Below are 18,587 nucleotides of genomic sequence, written 5' to 3' on the forward strand. Positions count from 1 at the left end.
CCGACTTGGCACATAATAACAACTTAAATAAAGCGAGAACAAGATTCACAGAATAACTTGAATTTTCTACATTTCAAGGGTTCCCCATCAGCTGAAAACGGCCTTACCCATGTCAACATGAATAGTTTGACATACCGTAGTTAGTAGTGTTTACTTCTAAATGACAAGAAACATAATAAGACAGTCAACACATTGAACATAATAGTTAAGACCGACTGATATTTATATGTTGAAAACAAAGTAATGTAAGGAAAGGAATGAAGTTATAAATGATAGCAGAGAAAATGAATTGTAAACAAATGAGTGATAGTCAAGGTACCTAGGTGACACAAACCCCAGGTTTTTTATATTTTCAGTTAAAAAACTTAACGGAGGTAATTTAATTGACAAACATTAAGATATCAACACCCAAGCAATGGGTTAATTGCGCTTTCTTACCGTATACATACGTCAGGTCAAAGGCATTTCATGGCAATAGCATCAGAAAAACAAGCGGTCTCCGCTGCTTGTTAGTTATTTCTCACGCCTTTGTGAATCCTGTTATCTATTAGACGTTTGCTGACTGCACTTGAGAATACTTTTATTTCTTTCGATTATGGCTCTTGATGAACATAATTAGAAAGCCTTGTTGATCCTCATCCTTTGGCTTTTCTTACGTGCTTACTTCCCTTACTATACGAAAATTCGTAAATGAATTTAGTCACCTCTGAAGAGTACTGACTGGTTTTATAAACAACAATTGGGGTGTGGGAACCTCCTTTCTAGTTCTACTCCAATCCTTTTGCCAAGTCTAACAGTAATATCTTCTTCCTTGTATACAAGATCCATGAAAACATGCTCTTTCGTAATAGCTGTTTGAGATTTTCTTTGGGTATCCATTTCTTGTGCAACGATTCAATGTGTTCGTTCCTTCTCCATTTTTGTTATTTGAACACGAAAGTCTAAAATCTCTACTGTACTTAAGAGAGTAAATCCCACTACCATTCATTCACGACATTTTATTTCACTTTGTACTTTGATCGTCACTCATCTACTTTTATTGATTATCACTTTATGATCGATAACCTCGTTCCCTCATATTATTTCCTTTTTAACAGATAAACATCAATGTTAAATGTGTTGTATTGTCTCTTGTTTCTTACTTTTCATAATCAAGTAAGTAACCTGTCACCTTTTAACACAAATTCTGGCACAAAGCATCAACGGAATATATACGCAACACAATTAGAAGTCGGTATTATGAAGAGATGGAGAAGGGAAGTGTGACAAATTAAAATGAGTGAATCAGTAAAAAGATCATTGTGAGCAGTTCGGTGAAGAAAATGAAAATAGAAAGGACTCTTCCTGTTAGAGACGTTCCCCACAATTATAAAGTTAAGGAAAGTTACAGCAGGACTGCTGCCTGCTCCTACTTAGAGCCACGTCCACTAAAGTCCCAAGTCAATTTGTTTTGGACGTTGTTGAATCCCCTGGTACGACACCCGTAGCACATGTCTAAGCCATAGAAGTCGATGTTTAAAAAGATGATGATACCAATTGAATTATTGCCATTCACCAAACACAAGTTACCGGACCTCCGCATTACTGACTTATTGATGCCAGTAAACAATTTACCAAGGGATTAGGACGTAACAAATAACAATACATTTGCGGAGACTGCGCTTACGTACTCCACCTACAGTCAGTCTTGGGAGGGCAAGTAATAGTAGTTCACTTCTAAAACTAGTGGAGCCAGGTTTAGATCCGTGATCTGGCAGTGATAGCTGCTTGTCACATATACCCCTAAACTTGAGATATGCTATGCTAACATACTATCTCAGAAAGCTGATGTAGCCTGGATAAGTCAATCTAGTATTTAACAGTTTGCTTCTACAAAATATTACAAATCTATTACGCACTAACTGATAACTCGTTGTATATAACATGTTTTCAGTCTGGAAATAAACGCTCTGATTTATCTGTTGTTTGCTTGCTATGAACATAAAGACGAACTGCTAAAGATTTTCATACACCCAAAACTGGTCACTCAAAACATCGGACGTGGCCGGCACTTATGCGCATCGGTCTAGGTTGTCATATCACATTAGCACAGAGGGATACTGGCGTAGTATAAGTAGCAACTGTATTAGTGGTACTGGAGAACACTAGGAATAGATATAATCCAAGGGAACTTGCTAAAACGAACTGCAGCTATTACGCTTTACGTACAGTATACTAGTTTGAGAAAACCGAGCCAACACAACGGCAGAATGTCGCCGAGAATAGTCGAAGCTTATGACATCACTGAGTCGCTTAATTACCCATCTCTATGAACTTTAACATACACTTTCTCACTAGGCGGAGTGGACATGAATGAACCGCAAACAAACATTTCGATGTCGTCGTTTTGATAAGGAAACAAGAGCTTAGAGTTTGGATTCAAGTGTAGACATCTTAATAATAGAGTGGAGTACACCCAAAACAGTACTTATACGCAAAATACTAGATTCGCTTATATTTACTTACTCTATTTACCAGACGTTCAGCTATCACATTATCATTTGCTACCCTGGTTTTTGCTGACAGGAGTGCTTAAGTAGAAAAGAGGTCAATAGTGAAAACTCATCTTGAAATACATGAAGTTATTTGCATCCCAGACGACCTATGTGTGAAGGCAGTGGATGTTCAGTCAGTCAGTCAGCTACAACGTAGGACCAGGCACATATATGCATCGGTCCAAGTTGCCATACCTCGTTAGCACAACAAGATCAACACCGGATTCAAAGTAGTTAATTTAGTGTTGGTAGTAATATATAAATTATAGGTTGTATATAAGGATATAGTATAGGAAGGAAGAGAGACATGAAGCAATTTTAGTCTCAAGGTTTAAGGGAAGATAAAGAGTGTATACACCTACGCCATTGTGATCGATTCTGAGCCATGTCACTCAGAGTCTCCAACCATTGGTTACGATTGTCACGCGGACCCCAACCAGGTAGTCTGCATCTGCCAACATGGCTCAGGCTAAAAGTTAGTGACTTCAAACACTGATGCCATGTTTTGGTTTGGTCTTCGCCATAGGTGACGTAAGTTGGCAAAAGCCAAACGAGCTTTTTGAATCCGTGCTGAGATTTCGTCAGACACCAACCCATTAGGACTGATCAGACTTCCAAGATAAGTGAAGTTGTCGACGCGTTCGACTACTTCACTCCCTATCCTTAGTTCGGGTGTTGACGCAGGCCAGTCCTGGAGTAACAATTTACATTTGGATGGGGAGAAACGCATCCCAAACATCCTGGCATTATTACTGAGTTCTAACAGAAGACTGCATTTTGCCAGCGTCTTCACCAAACAGGACTATGTCATCTGCGTATTCTAAGTGGCTTAGTGGTCCCCCTGGTAGGAGATCAATTCCTGTAGATTCAGTCGAAGAGAGTTATTTGCAGCAACAGGTCTATAATGAAGTTAAACAAAAACGGGGATAGTGGACAGCCTTGACGGACACCACTTGAGGTTGTAAAATCATATGACAGTTCGCCATAAGCTCTCACTCGACTGATAGTGTTCGAGTAAAGAGCCTTCACAAGGTTTATGTACTTCTCAGGTACACCTTTTAATGACAGACACTGCCACAGAACCTCTCAGTCTACAGAGTCAAATGCTGCTTTCAAGTCAAGAAAAACTATCATTGTCGGACGCCGATAAGCGTGTCTGTGCTCTAAAACTTGACGAATGGTGAATATGTGGTCGATACAGCCACGATCAGGTCTGAAGCCAGCCTGATTTTCTCGTGTTTGTAGTTCACGAGTCTTAGTTAGGCGCCTGATAATTATTGAGGCTAGTATTTTAGATACTATGTTAGTCAGACTAATCCCTCTATGGTTATCACAGGATGATTTTGACCAGTCGGATGGGATTACATCCGTCTCCCAGATTTTAGCCAGAATATTAGTCAGCCTAATCGCTAAAACTGGACCACCATATTTAAAGACCTCTGGAACCAATCCATCTGGACCAGCTGCTTTTCCTCGTTTCAGATTACCTATAGCCTTTTGAACTTCAAGTAGGGTCGGGGGGCCTACTTCAATGTTCCATTCAGGTTTTCTGGGAATAGTGGGTAGTTGTGCAGTAGCTGAAGGCCAGGTAAACTGCTCCTTAAAGTGTTCTGCCCATCGTTCTAAACGTTTGGGTTGAGAGCAGATAAGGGTTCCGTCTTTTTCCGAGATTGTCTCACTTACACTTGACTTCTTAATTCCGGTTTCCTTTATTATTCTGGAGAGTTCCCTGGTGTTGCCTACAGCCGCTGCCTTTTCCATCTCTTTTGCTTTCGTTGCCCACCACTGCTCACGATCGTTCCTTAGACTTTTAGTTAACCTAGATCTAATTTGTTTACGCTCTTCGTCATGTTCAAAGCCGGATGGGATGAGTTTACGCGAATCCATCAGTGAAATAGACTTAGAAGAAATCCACTGGTTTTTTGGAGCCCTATGGTTTAAATAACTAATAGATGCTACTGCTGTTTCCACAGCTGTTCGTATATCTTTCCAAGCAGCATCTGGGTCAGTCTCGTTTACAGAACTGCCTAGATGTGAACTCAGTTGTTTCTGGAATTCGCATTTGGCTTTCTCGTCCTCCAGTTCAATCCTAATGGGTCTTCTTAGTGTAATTTTCCTGCGTCCATTGAGGCGCAGACAAATGCGCGCTCGTATTAAAGCGTGATCAGAGTCTAAACAAGTATTCCAATACGAGCGACAATCTTCTATTGAGCCTCTCCAACGATGACTGATGACAATATGGTCTATTTGAGTCCATCGTTGGTTTGGTGCAGGTGGTCACCATGTTAGACGATGTCTCTCCTTATGCTTAAAATTAGTGTTTGCTAAAAATAAACGATTGTCTGAGCATAGTTGCAACAGACGATCACCATTATCGGTTCGTTGAGCCGGAATACTAAAACACCCACCTAAATGTCTTTCTGTTTGATTTAAGCTGCCTACCTGGGCATTAAAGTCACCCGCTACGACTACTATGTCTGAGCGCTTAGCTTTCTGAAGAAGCTCAGAGAGTTCTCTGTAAAAGTCATCTTTCACTTCATCATGGCTGCAGTCAGTGGGAGCGTAGGCAGAAACGACGAAAAGGCAACGACGTGCGGCCCTATCCTTCCGAGTTCTTACGGAGCCATTTAGCGGGACAGCACACAGGCGACTGTTAACGGGGATCCATTCTAGTAGTGCCTGTTCTGCCCTTGTACTTAGTGCTATGCCTACACCTGCAAGTCCGCGAGAACTAGCCAACGAGTCGCCAGATACACGGAGGGTGTATTTCGTCGGCTGTCCATTTTGGCGAGGTGAGGTCAAGTGAATGACCACACTAGGATCCTGTATGCGTGTTTCGAAGACACAGCATACATCAATGGTACGAGATTCTAGGGTCTTAGCCAAGGAGGCCTGTTGACCGATTTGGCATAGGGTACGTACGTTGAAGGCTCCAATGTGTAGTTTGGAGCGAGGTTTTAGTAGACCTGGGACAGCGTTTCGCGCACTAGAATCGTTGGCCATGGTGACACTTGAGGAGGAAACCGAGAAAGGAAGTTTAGTGTTGAAAGTCAAGGTAGAAGGAATAGTAGGAAGTGAAGAAGGAGATTGATTATGAATACAGTGGTCTTGAGTGTTGTTAGAGGTATGAGGGCAGTTATCACTTCCCGGTTGCCCACACCGTGGGTCCTTCTAGGGGTACCTGAAAATAAATTTGGTTAGAAATGGTCTTAATGACCTGAGAGCGTGACCGCAGTGCCCAAGGGACAACTGCTTGAGGTCGGTCACGCACGGCCTTTTTGTGGGTAGTTTTTGTGTTAGCTCCGTCCTTCAAAGGACCTTACCGCCGGAGATGGATATCCGTGGGATAAGGCGAGGTGTGCATTTTTAGGGTCGACCTTTTCTAACCCCACCCCTCCTTGTGGGAAGGCAGCATCGCTGTCATGCTGGTTGTCTGAAGGAAACACCTTACTGCTGTCACACCTCTGTACAGTCAGCAGTACGACTTCGCCTTCGGACCTTGGGTTTGCTGCTTTTAGTCTCACCGCTCTTCAACCGACCTGTCTGGCATGGTAGGACCTCGAGGAACGATTGTTCCAGCCAGCATAGCTCGATTGGATCATCACAATAGGCAAGCCCGACCACCACGTCAAGGTAGCAGCAACGGTAGTGGATGTTAACTCACGAATAATGAATGTTATAGATACGGCACGAATGGCGAATATTTTCTTGGACAAAACGGGTCTTAGACCTTATTGTTATCTTAGTCGCATGTTATTGTCAAGACACAGCACTTTGTGCATAATTATTAGTGGTCAATAACTACTACTCCTTTTTTGGTTTTTAAAAACCCCCTGACCACAGTTTCCTGAAGATAATAGTCCGCCGAGCTCATGCGGATATGGCTGACACAACACCTATTCGTTGATGACCCCGGTGATTTTAATCAGAACAAGCACTTCACACCTGTGCGAAAAACAGTTACAGTTGAACTTGTTCTACAGTTTTCAGTCGTCAGACCAAGTAGGATAGAATTCAGCTAGAAAAAACACCACATACGGCACGAATCAACCCGCTGGGAAGACATAATGTTAGTATAAAGCAATGACAAGCTTGTGTCGTTTTCGAGCAATTCACGAAGATACTTCGTGAAAATATTTCTCCGTGTCATGGGATTGTGGACACTATCCAATATTTATAAAACTAGGGACCGGTGTGAGTTGGACAACCATTTGAGGCTTAGAGCGAAACAGCTGACCAATGCTCCTATGATTTTACTGGTCACTAAACTTAGACCGTATCAGAATCTCAAAATATTAACAATGGCTTCGGATTATTAGTACTACCCTGAAAATAAACCAGAACTGTGAAAAAGACGAAAACTAATCCATTTTAAACTTATATTACATATTTTCACAATACCCAATCCGGAAACTCGATCTGGACGTCTTTACCCGTCAACTTTTTGTATAATCCCGTGATAGTTTTGAGCTAAACGAAGTTTAGACAATACACAAACATACCTTATGTTCTATGTAGTTTCTCTGTGCAACATCCAAGTGGCATTTGATTAAGGTACTTCCATCACATCTGACTTGAATGCGTTTTCCTACAATTTCAGCAGGGTAAACAAGATCTTTCAATATAGCTTCGTGCACAGCTGTTAGGGTCCTACTTCTAGGACGCTTTTGCTTCGGATTAAATTTGCAATTTCTTTTAGGCTTTGCAATGATTCTTCGGAAAGCCAACAGCACAACATGAGGACCACGGAGCTTCTTTTCGAGCTCGCCTACGAGTCTGTTATGTATAAACTGGTATGTCCGTAGTTGTGGAACAGGTACATATATAACGACCGCTTTTTCTTTACCTATAGTCATTTCCTGATACGTATAAATAAGAAATAAGGAAACAAACTTTTGCTTCACAAAAGTACAGAAGCTTCATGGTGTCAGACCAGTCATCATGAATCTGTAAGTCTATAATCGCCTAAGAAATGATCAAGTACATAGACGGACATACTTGAGCAATTTCTTCTTCTAATGGGGTGACCGGCTTTTTGTCCGGCTTAATGATTTTGGACAAAGCAAGAGAATGAACCTAGTGTACATAAGAGAAAAACCGAAGAACGTACATTTGCAGACTGAAGCATGTCTCATCCACACAGAGCGGCTTTAAAGTGAGCGTGCTGACAAACAAAACTATCGAATTATATATGATATTGACCCGTGAACACTGACGATTTTTAACGCAACTAGTTTCCATTTTATTTATCACTATAGAATATATATACATGATTTTGGTAAGTGGTATTAGGTCGCATCAGTAAACTTGTTAATAATAATCGCTCGTACACTTTATTGGACAAAGTTTGCTACCTAAACAAAGTCTGCCTGTATTTTGGTCACTCGCTCAAATATACATGTGATAAACTTTACGAATTGGCAACTTAAATGTTGGAGAAGCAGTGGATCATCAATTTAACGGAAAAAAACATTTTTAGATACTTTTTCACCACTATGAATCTGCCGAGAACTGGACTTCAACTTTTTTACATAGTGTTGGTAAATTGTTTGTAACTTGAATTCTGCATATGCATAACTCGAGGGCGGCTCTAGTCTCAAAGAGCTGTGATTGTCTCTTTCTTCTTTCTAAGAACTGAAGGAGAAAAACAATTTGGCTCAGAATTGAACTTTTGAGGTAGTTCTATTGGGATCTGGGTTCAACCTTTGAAAATTTCCAGTTTTCGTTACCCACCATGGTCCTCTCTATCAAAAATTTCCCATCCGAACACAGGGATGTAGAGCACTAGTTGAACTATGTATTTCTGCGAGTTGTTTACTGCCACAGGAGTTTGATATTGGCCTTGTTGTTTATGGCAGACTCTAATATCTGAAGATGTTCTATAATGGATTGTAGCAGTACCCCGACACAGACTATGCAAAGTGCCCCTCTTAATTCGAACACGCAAACTGACGGTCTTGATGTTTAGAATATCTTTACTCCCTAGTAGAACAGACCTTAAAGGAACCACTTCATATAACCAGACAACAAATCTCACCCCATAAGATCAAAATAAGGATATGTCTTATCTGTGCCAACTCTCATATTGGACAATAGAGTCTTACTAAAGTTAGTATCCTAATGAGTGAAAATGTGTCCCCTGTTTACATGACCAATATATCCTATAACATATCAACCTATTTGAGCAACTTAATGAAGTGAAGCCTTTGTCATTTGTAGCAAACTTATTTTTTCCGTAAGTTGGCATGCCTCACGAAACACATTGTCACCTGAGAATATATTATAATTATTGTCACTTACACAGGTAAAATAATATTATTTTCACTCCGACCACTGAGTTAACTGAAAGTCGATAAATGGTTAACCCGTAAGGCATAAAATTGAAGATATAATGATATTTGGAATTATTTGAATTAATATGCTACCTAGGAACTCTGAGAAATCCCAAATGAGTGTCAGGCAGAAACCGTTGATCATAATTGCATGTCCTATATTTGGAATTCGAAATCAACACGAATGATACACAAAGGAATCATTACTACAGCACAGGTACTCTGTCCAATGACCTCACAGAAACTTAATCATCATAGGGAGCAAATCCTTTTTTGTATGTATACACGTGCATATGTAGTTCCTCCCGTTGCATTTATTCTATGCCTAAAGATTTCTTGACTTCCCCTCACACAGAACAGTACTTATCCAGTCATCTGTTTTTGTGTATGTTATATTCATTTTTTGGTTTTCCTTAGTATATTTTTATGGATTCTGATACTCCCGGAACTAAGGATAAAGCTTCAACACGGACGCTTGACGCATGTTACGTGGTTACACAGCCAAATAATCAGGAGCTCAATAACTTGTTGTTAAGTATGAATATTAAAAGTACTAATACACAGTACCTTAGCAAGCATAGCACCACATGAAAATTTATGAAAACAGGAAGGACGAGTGATACATACGAGATACATAGACTACCCAGACGGATTATGAGTTGCTTGTTCATAGTGAGCGTAATTTCTCGTTTCAAAGCAGATTAGAACCTCACAGAATCAAATATGAATGCGAGTTTTGTGGAAAGTTCTACGCCTATATATGCTCGAAACTTTGATCTACGCATCTCAAAATGGACATAACCCCATACCTAGCCAATGGACCACAATAGCCGGAAGGCTACTGAACGATTACACCATTTAGCTTTCTGATGGGTTGTGGATGATGAGGTCAGGATTGGCGTCACACGAACACCTGTAACATAAAAAAATAGATTGGTTTACGACTAAGCCTAAGAGGCACACTCCATACTATAATATACAGAGCAATCCACCCTGACCAAGTGACTTGTCTGTAATTCTCAGAGTATTTCACTTTTATTCCAAAGACGTAGTTTAGTTGAGAATGTAACTCCCAGAACTTTCAAAGGAAAAATATATAAAATGCAGAAATTTTGTTGCCGATAATTTCTTTAGTCTCCTGATCAATGCTAGAATATATAGTACAAAATATATATATTTTCATGTACAGAATTGAATATTACCATGTCTGTCACTTAGCCTTATAATGATGAGTAAATATTCAAAGTGCATAGCCCTTAAAGTTTCCGACATTGATGCTCACCTTATTAGTTTGACTGGATGTCGCTAGCTGAAGACACTCGGTTTGATGTCCTCACTTCTCCACACACTGTTCAGTTCATCTCCTATGATAGCAATGCAGCCTAGATACCATATACTTCGGTATCTCAAGTGTAATTTCCCGTCCCATCATCGCTGAATTCTGTTTACAATGACATTTAGATCAATATGCATGGGAGTAGCATTGTCGAAATATATGTCTTCGTACTCTTTCTTATTAATGAGCCTTAGTGTGATCTGGAACATCAAAACGTACCAAGTCTGTTCCATATTTTAATGTTTCACACACAGATAACCGAGTAGATATGATATCACTTTACGTGGCCTTCCACTCCAAACCACTTCTATCAAGATAAACGCGAAGCATGGAAACTTATTGAAAATTAATCTTACTTGCTTTTCAGAGTTCCAGACAATGAAACTACAGTGAGTTGCGATACTTTGAAGTTTCCGTTATACAGAAAATATGGACTTGGAAGCCAAGCCTTTTTGGCAACAATTTCGAAGACCTTAAGCAAACTAGAGTCGTTTTCCCTCGTTGCTAGTTGCAAAAGTTTCAGGAATGAATTACCAAAAGGCACAAAGTCAAGTTAAACACCGTAATTCAAGTCTTTATTAAGTATCTATTTAAATCTATTTGGAGTTCATTAAACCCCCTGCGAGTCATCTCTAAGTCGGGGTACTTTTCAACAGGGACCACTCAGCGTCTGGTATTGTGACTAGATAAACGATTGACAACCCGTGGGGATACAGCTAATTTGCCACATGATAGCCAAACCTTTAATAACCTTCGTAGCTGAAGTCTTACATTTTCTAGTCCAAGTATTATATAGCTTTTTCCTTAAATAATATATATCGTTTTCATATAAGTACCAAAACAAACAGATATCTTCTTGAGTTTACGCCTGAACTTTACAGAATGAGGCCCAGTTACTAGCGGTATGCCATTTTTTCAAAGACTGCTTCGGACCATTACACCGTAAAATATTATGCATCTTGGGCTTAGTTGGGTGGAAAATATGAAACACCCGTTCACTGTATGCAAGGAACATTAAATACCCCTAGATAATATTGGGCGTCTTTTGTACATTTCTTACCAGTTTGGGCCTTTTGCATTTTACTGTCTTATCATTGCTTCTATTTTGTTATCTGTTACCTTCACTCTCCTACGTACCAGTCAATGATGAACACCGACTTACCTTTATCCTCTTGTATTAACTTGAATTTTTTCAGACTCAAACTTTTTCCTGCGGTACCATTTGGCCCTGTATCTGTCATCCCGTGGTCCATAAATCTCGACTTTATGATATTTCTGTAACGTTGTACTTGCAGAAATGGTGTTTTCTGTGGGGGTGAGGGAAATAGAGCTGAGTGAATGATGTCACGGATAATCAAACAATTGCTTTAAAACAAGCTAACATAAAAGGGAGAAACGTTGAAGTTACTGACTAGAAAATACTGATCATGAGGGAGATGATTTCAGCCGGCCCACGTTTATGGTATAAAATATTTTGTTTGTTCCAGATACATAAAAATGTGCCATAACTATCCTTGAATATGGTATTTTAGTTTACAGCAATTGCTGGCATAATGATATGATGGAAAATGAAGCTGTTCAAGGAAGTTTTGCTAGAGCTATTTTGGGGTATTCTGACAATGAGGATTGTCACCAAATATGTCACCAGCTCAAGTTAGAACCTCTCTGGATCTGGCGCAATAAATCAACTATTGCATTTATTTACCGGCTTATAAATGGTATTTTTTACACTTAGGCATCTACCTCTCCACACTTCATCATATCATTACATAACTCACGCAGTAAGGAGAATATTCTATCAATCCCCAGAGCCTCCACCAATCTGGGTCAGAATTTTCTTGTTAGTTGCTATTCAACCACATGAAACAGACTCTCAACAAACCTCCGTTTCAGTATGGTTGTGTCCCAGTTCAAAAGTGTCATTGATGAATTTCTCTCTGAAGGTGGTTTGTATCACTTACTAAATACTAATGTGATTACGAAGGGTTGATGCAAGCAAGGTTTGATATGATGACTGCAAAACAAAGTAGACATTCTGACATTTCGTTTGTTTATTTTTTATGTAAATATCCAAAGTCCACGGATCTCCATATTCATTATTACTATTATTAATACGATTGATCCATGACACATTAGATATTTTTCTCCCTCCCCTTTACATGAAATTTATTCTTGCCCATACAGTTTCTAATTAAAAAACACCGTCTCATTTATTACACTTACCTAAATAATTTGACTTTGCAGATCCATTTTATTTTCACTACGAATGTATAATCCATACAAATTGATGTTTGACGATCTTCCTCTGGAACTAACTATGAATCTTATCTCACTGCTCCGAACTATTACTGCATGAACTCTGATTTTCTCATCAAGTCTTACTACATTAACGATTTTATTTTGAATTTCTATCTGCAATATGTATGTAACTTTTTTTCCAGACCTGCATCATATCCATACTTACTAATTTATTTACACATCTCGTCTTTCTTTTCTTTCCTTATTCCGGAAGGTCAACCCAAAATTATTTAAAAAACTGCACAACGTGTTAAAACATGGTAAGTAATATAATAATATAATAGATTTCCGCAAGGGCAGGTGCACGCCATTTTTGCAGGCATGATCTACAAGTTACAACATTTACTGGTCCACATTACGCATCCCAAGCAGGGTTATATGGTAAACATAATCTATAAAAGTGAATATCAGTTCATTCGTGTGTAGTCTTCAAAATATTTTCCAAAGGGGCACCGCTTCCACGTTACACACCAGATTCAACCTCGGCAAGCATTGTGTTCGGATTTCGGTCGTGCTAAGTATTTATGCAATGCAACTTTTTAAGTTTGTAGTTGTTATAAAGTGGACTTGTGGAGCACCTGGTGAGAACTATAACCTTGGGAAAGCGCCCATGTCGAGTTTGCTCCAGATGTCAGAAGTCCCTCAACTTTGTCCTCAGAGAAAGATTCTGAAGAGAAAAAAGAAGAGAAACCGAGGAGCAGCAAGGCATTTTGATACGAACAATAAACAATGCTTAACATTTGGTAGTGGAACAGACGGAGGTATGATAAATTATTGGATTTAATTGATACTAGCTTATGTTGCTAGAGTGAAATGTGATCAAGGGCTCCAGATGAGAGAATGCAGTAATAAATAACAATGAGTTGTGATATTTATCAAGGTAGAGTAGGTTCGAATGAAGGTAGGAAAGTCAAGGTTGGAATGAGGAAGACTATTTATTAGAACGGAGAGTGCATATAGAGGGTAGAGTGCTAAGCAAAATAACAACCATATCCTTTACAGTCTGTTTCTTCGTCATCCGATGCCTGCCACATAGTTTTTATGTAAAAGTCCGAGTTAGCATGTTATAGGTTGTCTTAGTAGAATAGTTAATCCAGCATAAAAAAATTAGAAACTTGAGTCTGAATGGTGAGTGTAATAGAACAACTTCAATATCATAGATTGATTGACTTGTTCTCATCCATAAAGAGACTGATATAAACAAAATGTTCTGTCCCACAAACATGGGTGGATTGAAGTCACCACCCTCACCATCAGTGCTTGCTGGTCAGTAACTCCACCCTCCTTCCTTTCGTGATGTTAGGTTCATTTGAGCTTATTTTTTAGATATATATCTTACCTCGCAAAATGCTCTGCGTTTCACATCCTGTTGGAAAACACTATTTCTATAAGTACCATTTTACAAGCTTATCAGACAGTTACAAATTATGGACTGTGGGTAAGGCTCCGATGCAATGCTTTAATTGACTATAGTACGAAGTACAGGTTGCCAATAAGAGTATAGGCATTAAGAAGAGTATGATGTAGGATAGTTGCTTGCCAAAGTAGGCGGAAAAGTGTAGAAATATATCAGTTACAGATAATGTAAGGTAACAAGTGGTGAAGTAATACTAATGGCAAAGCAACATAGTGTACAGAAGAGTAAAAAGGTGATAAAGAATAGACAAGAAGGGACTCACACTAAATTCGTACTGATGTTAATTTGTTCTATACTAACTGGTTGATGCGTAACATGTTTTATAGATGCAAGACCACTGGTGGTAGGTAGTCGATTGTGCGTTTCATTTGGCTTTTTGGGATATTTATGAGCATCGTTTAGAGACCGGGTATTGATAGGTCCAGTGAGTTGCCTGTCTACTTCAATTTAAAAAGAATTAGGGAGGGGAAAGTATATAATACAACTACAAAGTAGGGAAATAAGGCAATTTAGTCTATATATGTAGAGGGCCTATGATGTCTGTGTAGTACGCGAATGTGTTCATTTTTGCTAGATCTGTGCAGGTGAGGGCTTGATCGATAAGTCTTACAAACGTATGTAATTTATCTGCCATGCGTATTTCAGAATGAAGACTGTTCCATATTAATGCATACTTGATGAGGAAGAAGTTTTCCGGACTTTTTGATCGGCATTTATCAACTTTGATAGTGGATAATTTGTCTCGACAGTTGTATCCATGTGAATCTTGGGAGAGAACTTTATTACATATGGAATGAGTAAGGTTTGTAAGGGGTTTGAAATAGAGAATCAAGTTAGACCACAGGCTTCTTTTCCAGAGGGGTTACCTGTCTTTTATTTTTCCTTTTATTTGAGATTTTTGTAATCATGGTTTTATACTTTTATACTTTGACTAGTTCTTTAACTTTGGTCAAGAATAATCATTAGCACTTATGTTGTTGTCGAACGGTCTCGAGTCATTGTTTCAAGGGATTCAAGTTTATGAAATGGTGTGGCCGACCACTTTTTTTCTCTGACTGATTACTGAAAGCGGATATTCGAATCATTACATATAGATATTTTTTCATATTTTATTGTGAATATTCCCATAGACTCTCAGGTACTGAGCGTTTGTTTATTAGCTTCTGTTCTTGTTACGAAGTACGTTACTTTGGGCCAAAGATAACTTGGACCTTATAGCATAGGCTGTATCACTTGAATCACACAGTAATTTCGGTATCATTTTCTCCTTAAATTAAAATCGATTACACTTAGCTCGGAGTTCTTATCCTGACATAGGTTAACACCAACAAATCAAAAGGGTTTTGTACTCAATACAGGACAACATCGTTTGGTTCAATGGAATAAACTTTTATTCTTTGGCCCTTTGCAATCAGATCAGACGTTCGAAGCCTTAGTTTTGTTCCAAACAATTAAGCTCCATCAACCACTGTGAGTCGTTGACCTCACTGGTTCTCCTTTATTTTCTTACTTAGCCCCAAAATGCCCTGGCACGGCCGAGAGTGGAGAGAGTTCGCTTTCCCTCTCGAAGTGCTTTCACATGGTCACGCGTATATAGCCTCTGACAGGGAAGTCCTACTCACTGCCTTCTCGTGCCACAGGTGTTGTTCACGAAATTGAGAAGACGAAAAGCGAATGCCCTGCACTTTAACCGGGTTGGTGGACACGGAAAGTCCACCTAGGGGAATGTTAGATCCATTTTGAAAGTGAAAATCCCTCCATGCATACATTTGTGATTTCTTCCTTACGTTTTCTTTATTTGTATATATTGTTAACTTTTTTTAATTAAGACTGTAACGTTTAATTTTCTTGATTTCACTATCGTTTTTTATTGAGTCTCTATGTTCCTTACTGAACTGTATTTAGTTTGTTTTAATTGTTATTAGTCTGGCGGCTGCCATATTGACTACTCGCCCTTTGATTGTGCGGTTTGATTTCGACTGGGATCGTGCATTTTTGGTTGTAATTTGGAGCACTTTCCCAGAAATTGAAACACCTTGTGTTATAGAAAAGCCGCTCAAACGGAATCTTACTAGATCTATCCAGATAGGATAGAATAACGCTCACCTTTTGGTGTTTTCGGTAATTTTCATATATTTCTTACCACTTTGCTGTTCATTGTAATTTAGACTGAATATTTTGGTATCAATTGTTGGTTGAATAAGGGGGTGGTAATATTTGTTTAGGTAAGTTTGTACATTTGTATATATGATGAAATTTAAAACCGTTGTTATCCAAAACACTTTGTTCTGATTTTGATTTGGATCACGAGTCTATAAAGCTATTCCCCCGTTATTCGGCCACATACGGACCTATTGGAATCTAGATTTGGATCTTACAGGGAATTGGAAAACCATCATTCCAAACCAATGGTGCACATGGGCTGGCTCCAGTATCCTGAGGGAACAAATGGCGTTTGAATCAATCGTTGGCCACCGGTTACCATGGGACTGCATCTCCTCACGATGCTCCACTGCCTTGTGGATCAGACCTTTAGGTCAAAGGTTCCGGGTGTAGCCTCCTAAGAAAACCACCTGCTTCAGTTTGGACACTCGGGCAGTATCACAGCCCTCACACAAATCGAATAGGACTTGTGTGGCGCATATATATCTAGTGCTTCCTTGTACCAATATTTATGTGTTTAAATAAATAAAAATAAATAAGATCGGGCCTTTTATTCAAAGTTCAACCACACAATTCACGTTCGAAACATATACTGGACGCTTTGTCTTGAATGCTTCATAACAACGGTAAACGTATTAGATAGTTCTAACACAGAAACCCGTCTAAAATTTGGCTCCTATATCTTCATGAAAATTTTGTCGTAAGACTTTACTGATTTAGCAGTTCCATACACAGTTTCAGGGTGGGTCACTGTCATGTAGCCAACCTGCTGGCCACAGTGAGCAGATGGACAAGCATACTTCATAGCAAGGGGAAGGTTGGTGTCATGTATCTTGGCTTCTCAAAAGCTTTTGATAAGGCCAATCGCATGTCTTATTGATAAGGGCAGACGACTGGGTATATAACCACCATTAATTAATTGGCTTGCTTCAAATATAAACAAACGAATTTTAAAGGTCAGTGTTGACGTCACTTTTTTCTCAGGCTACAGGATACTCTAGTGGGGTCTCTCAGGGTTCAGTGCTAATTTATATAAACGACGTTTCTCAACAGGTATCGTCTGACTTAGTATTTTTCTGTGGTGATGTGAAACTCCGGAGCGAAGTTTGCAAACAAGAGGATAAGCTGGGACTTCAGGAGTATATGACTAGACTTTAACAACAGACTTATCTTTAACACTTCAAAGTGCAAAGTAGTCCATCTGACACATGTTGTAGACTAGGCATGTAACTTAGGTAACCCCTTTCTAGAGGTATCTCAGGTTGTAAAAGATATAGGAGTTTGATACCTTATGATTTGAAGTCTTAAGCTAACTGCGACGAACATGTCTTTCGAGCAAACCTCGCACTAGTAAAGTTAAGGCACATTTTCTTTCAGTTTGATGGTCAAACTTTTCACCTGATCTTCAAAAGTTTTATTCGGCCCTATTTATAGTATGGAAACATACTGTTATCCAAGCATATGTTATTATTGTGGTGTTTTCTTCCTCACTTCTAAAGGATGAGAATACATTGGAAGGTATTCGACGGTGGGCCGAGAAATCAGTTCGGAAATTTAAACTCAAACCTTATGAAGAGCGCATCAAATTACTGAACATTTACCCATTAGAGTATAGGCGTCTTAGATGTGAAGATGTCACATGTATTTATAGTTCTACAACAATTTGATTAGTAACACCTTCTATAATTGAATGGTGCCCACCCAGTGGAATCAAAAGTCGAAAGCCAGGAGGTTTGAAGATATATTTAATATGCTATCAATATATAGAGAAGTGACTGGTCTAAGCTGGCTAACGATAGCAGGAGAAGTTGGGCACGACTCTCTCATTCGTGATCTGGTGCGGATGCATGACCGAGCGCCTTCAGCTAGGTAAATCCATTAAAACCAATGTAGTCAACATCAAATGTCGAAGGCTTACAAAGCTATTGATTTTGGGGATTTATTTACCGTTACAGATGTGACCCAAATGACTTACAGCATTCTAAACACTTCTGGGAATCCCCCTAATTACCTTATGAAGCCCAGTTCAAACACAAACCTTAGTGGTAACACCCAAAGACATTAGACATAACACAGCAGAATGGACTGCAGGCACACCTTCCACTCTTTAAGAATAGTCAAATGCTGCAATTCTATGCCGGTTGAACGAGTCCACGTAGTTTCCCAGGAGTCATTTGAAAGAAAACTCGACATATTCTTAGGGACGAAGGGCAGTATTTCACTTCAGTTTGGTGGTATTTCTCTCTTTTACCTAATTCACTACATGGCGGCATCGGTGATCCACTGTTACTAGATACGGAAGTCCGTTAGGCGAAAGCTTATATTACGTCCACGACCATTTGATCTATTTGGACTATTTGGTTGATCCATGGTGAAATATTTAGCCGGCGAAATAATTTTGAACTGAGGATAACTTCACACTTAACTTAAGGGCTTCTACTTTATTTATCTCCAAATGAACAGTAAATTCTTGGACATTAAAATTTGTTATAATCCACTAAGGTCCC

General features: G+C 39.2%; 1 protein-coding gene across 1 annotated transcript; it reads right to left on the reverse strand.

The window, feature by feature from the left end:
* Nucleotides 1-6,895: 6,895 nt before the first annotated feature.
* Nucleotides 6,896-7,703, reverse strand: Smp_021140 (putative ribosomal protein S7). Its single transcript, XM_018796329.1, has 5 exons — nucleotides 7,645-7,703; nucleotides 7,533-7,610; nucleotides 7,428-7,499; nucleotides 7,037-7,393; nucleotides 6,896-7,004 (listed from the first exon to the last, which is right to left on the reverse strand). The coding sequence occupies exons 1-5, from the start codon at nucleotides 7,660-7,662 to the stop codon at nucleotides 6,927-6,929; spliced, it is 603 nt and encodes a 200-aa protein (XP_018650553.1). The 5' UTR covers nucleotides 7,663-7,703; the 3' UTR covers nucleotides 6,896-6,926.
* Between the last annotated feature and the right edge of the window lie 10,884 nt (nucleotides 7,704-18,587).

This window comes from Schistosoma mansoni, chromosome 2 (assembly GCF_000237925.1).
Source record: "Schistosoma mansoni strain Puerto Rico chromosome 2, complete genome".
Lineage (NCBI taxonomy): Eukaryota > Metazoa > Platyhelminthes > Trematoda > Strigeidida > Schistosomatidae > Schistosoma > Schistosoma mansoni.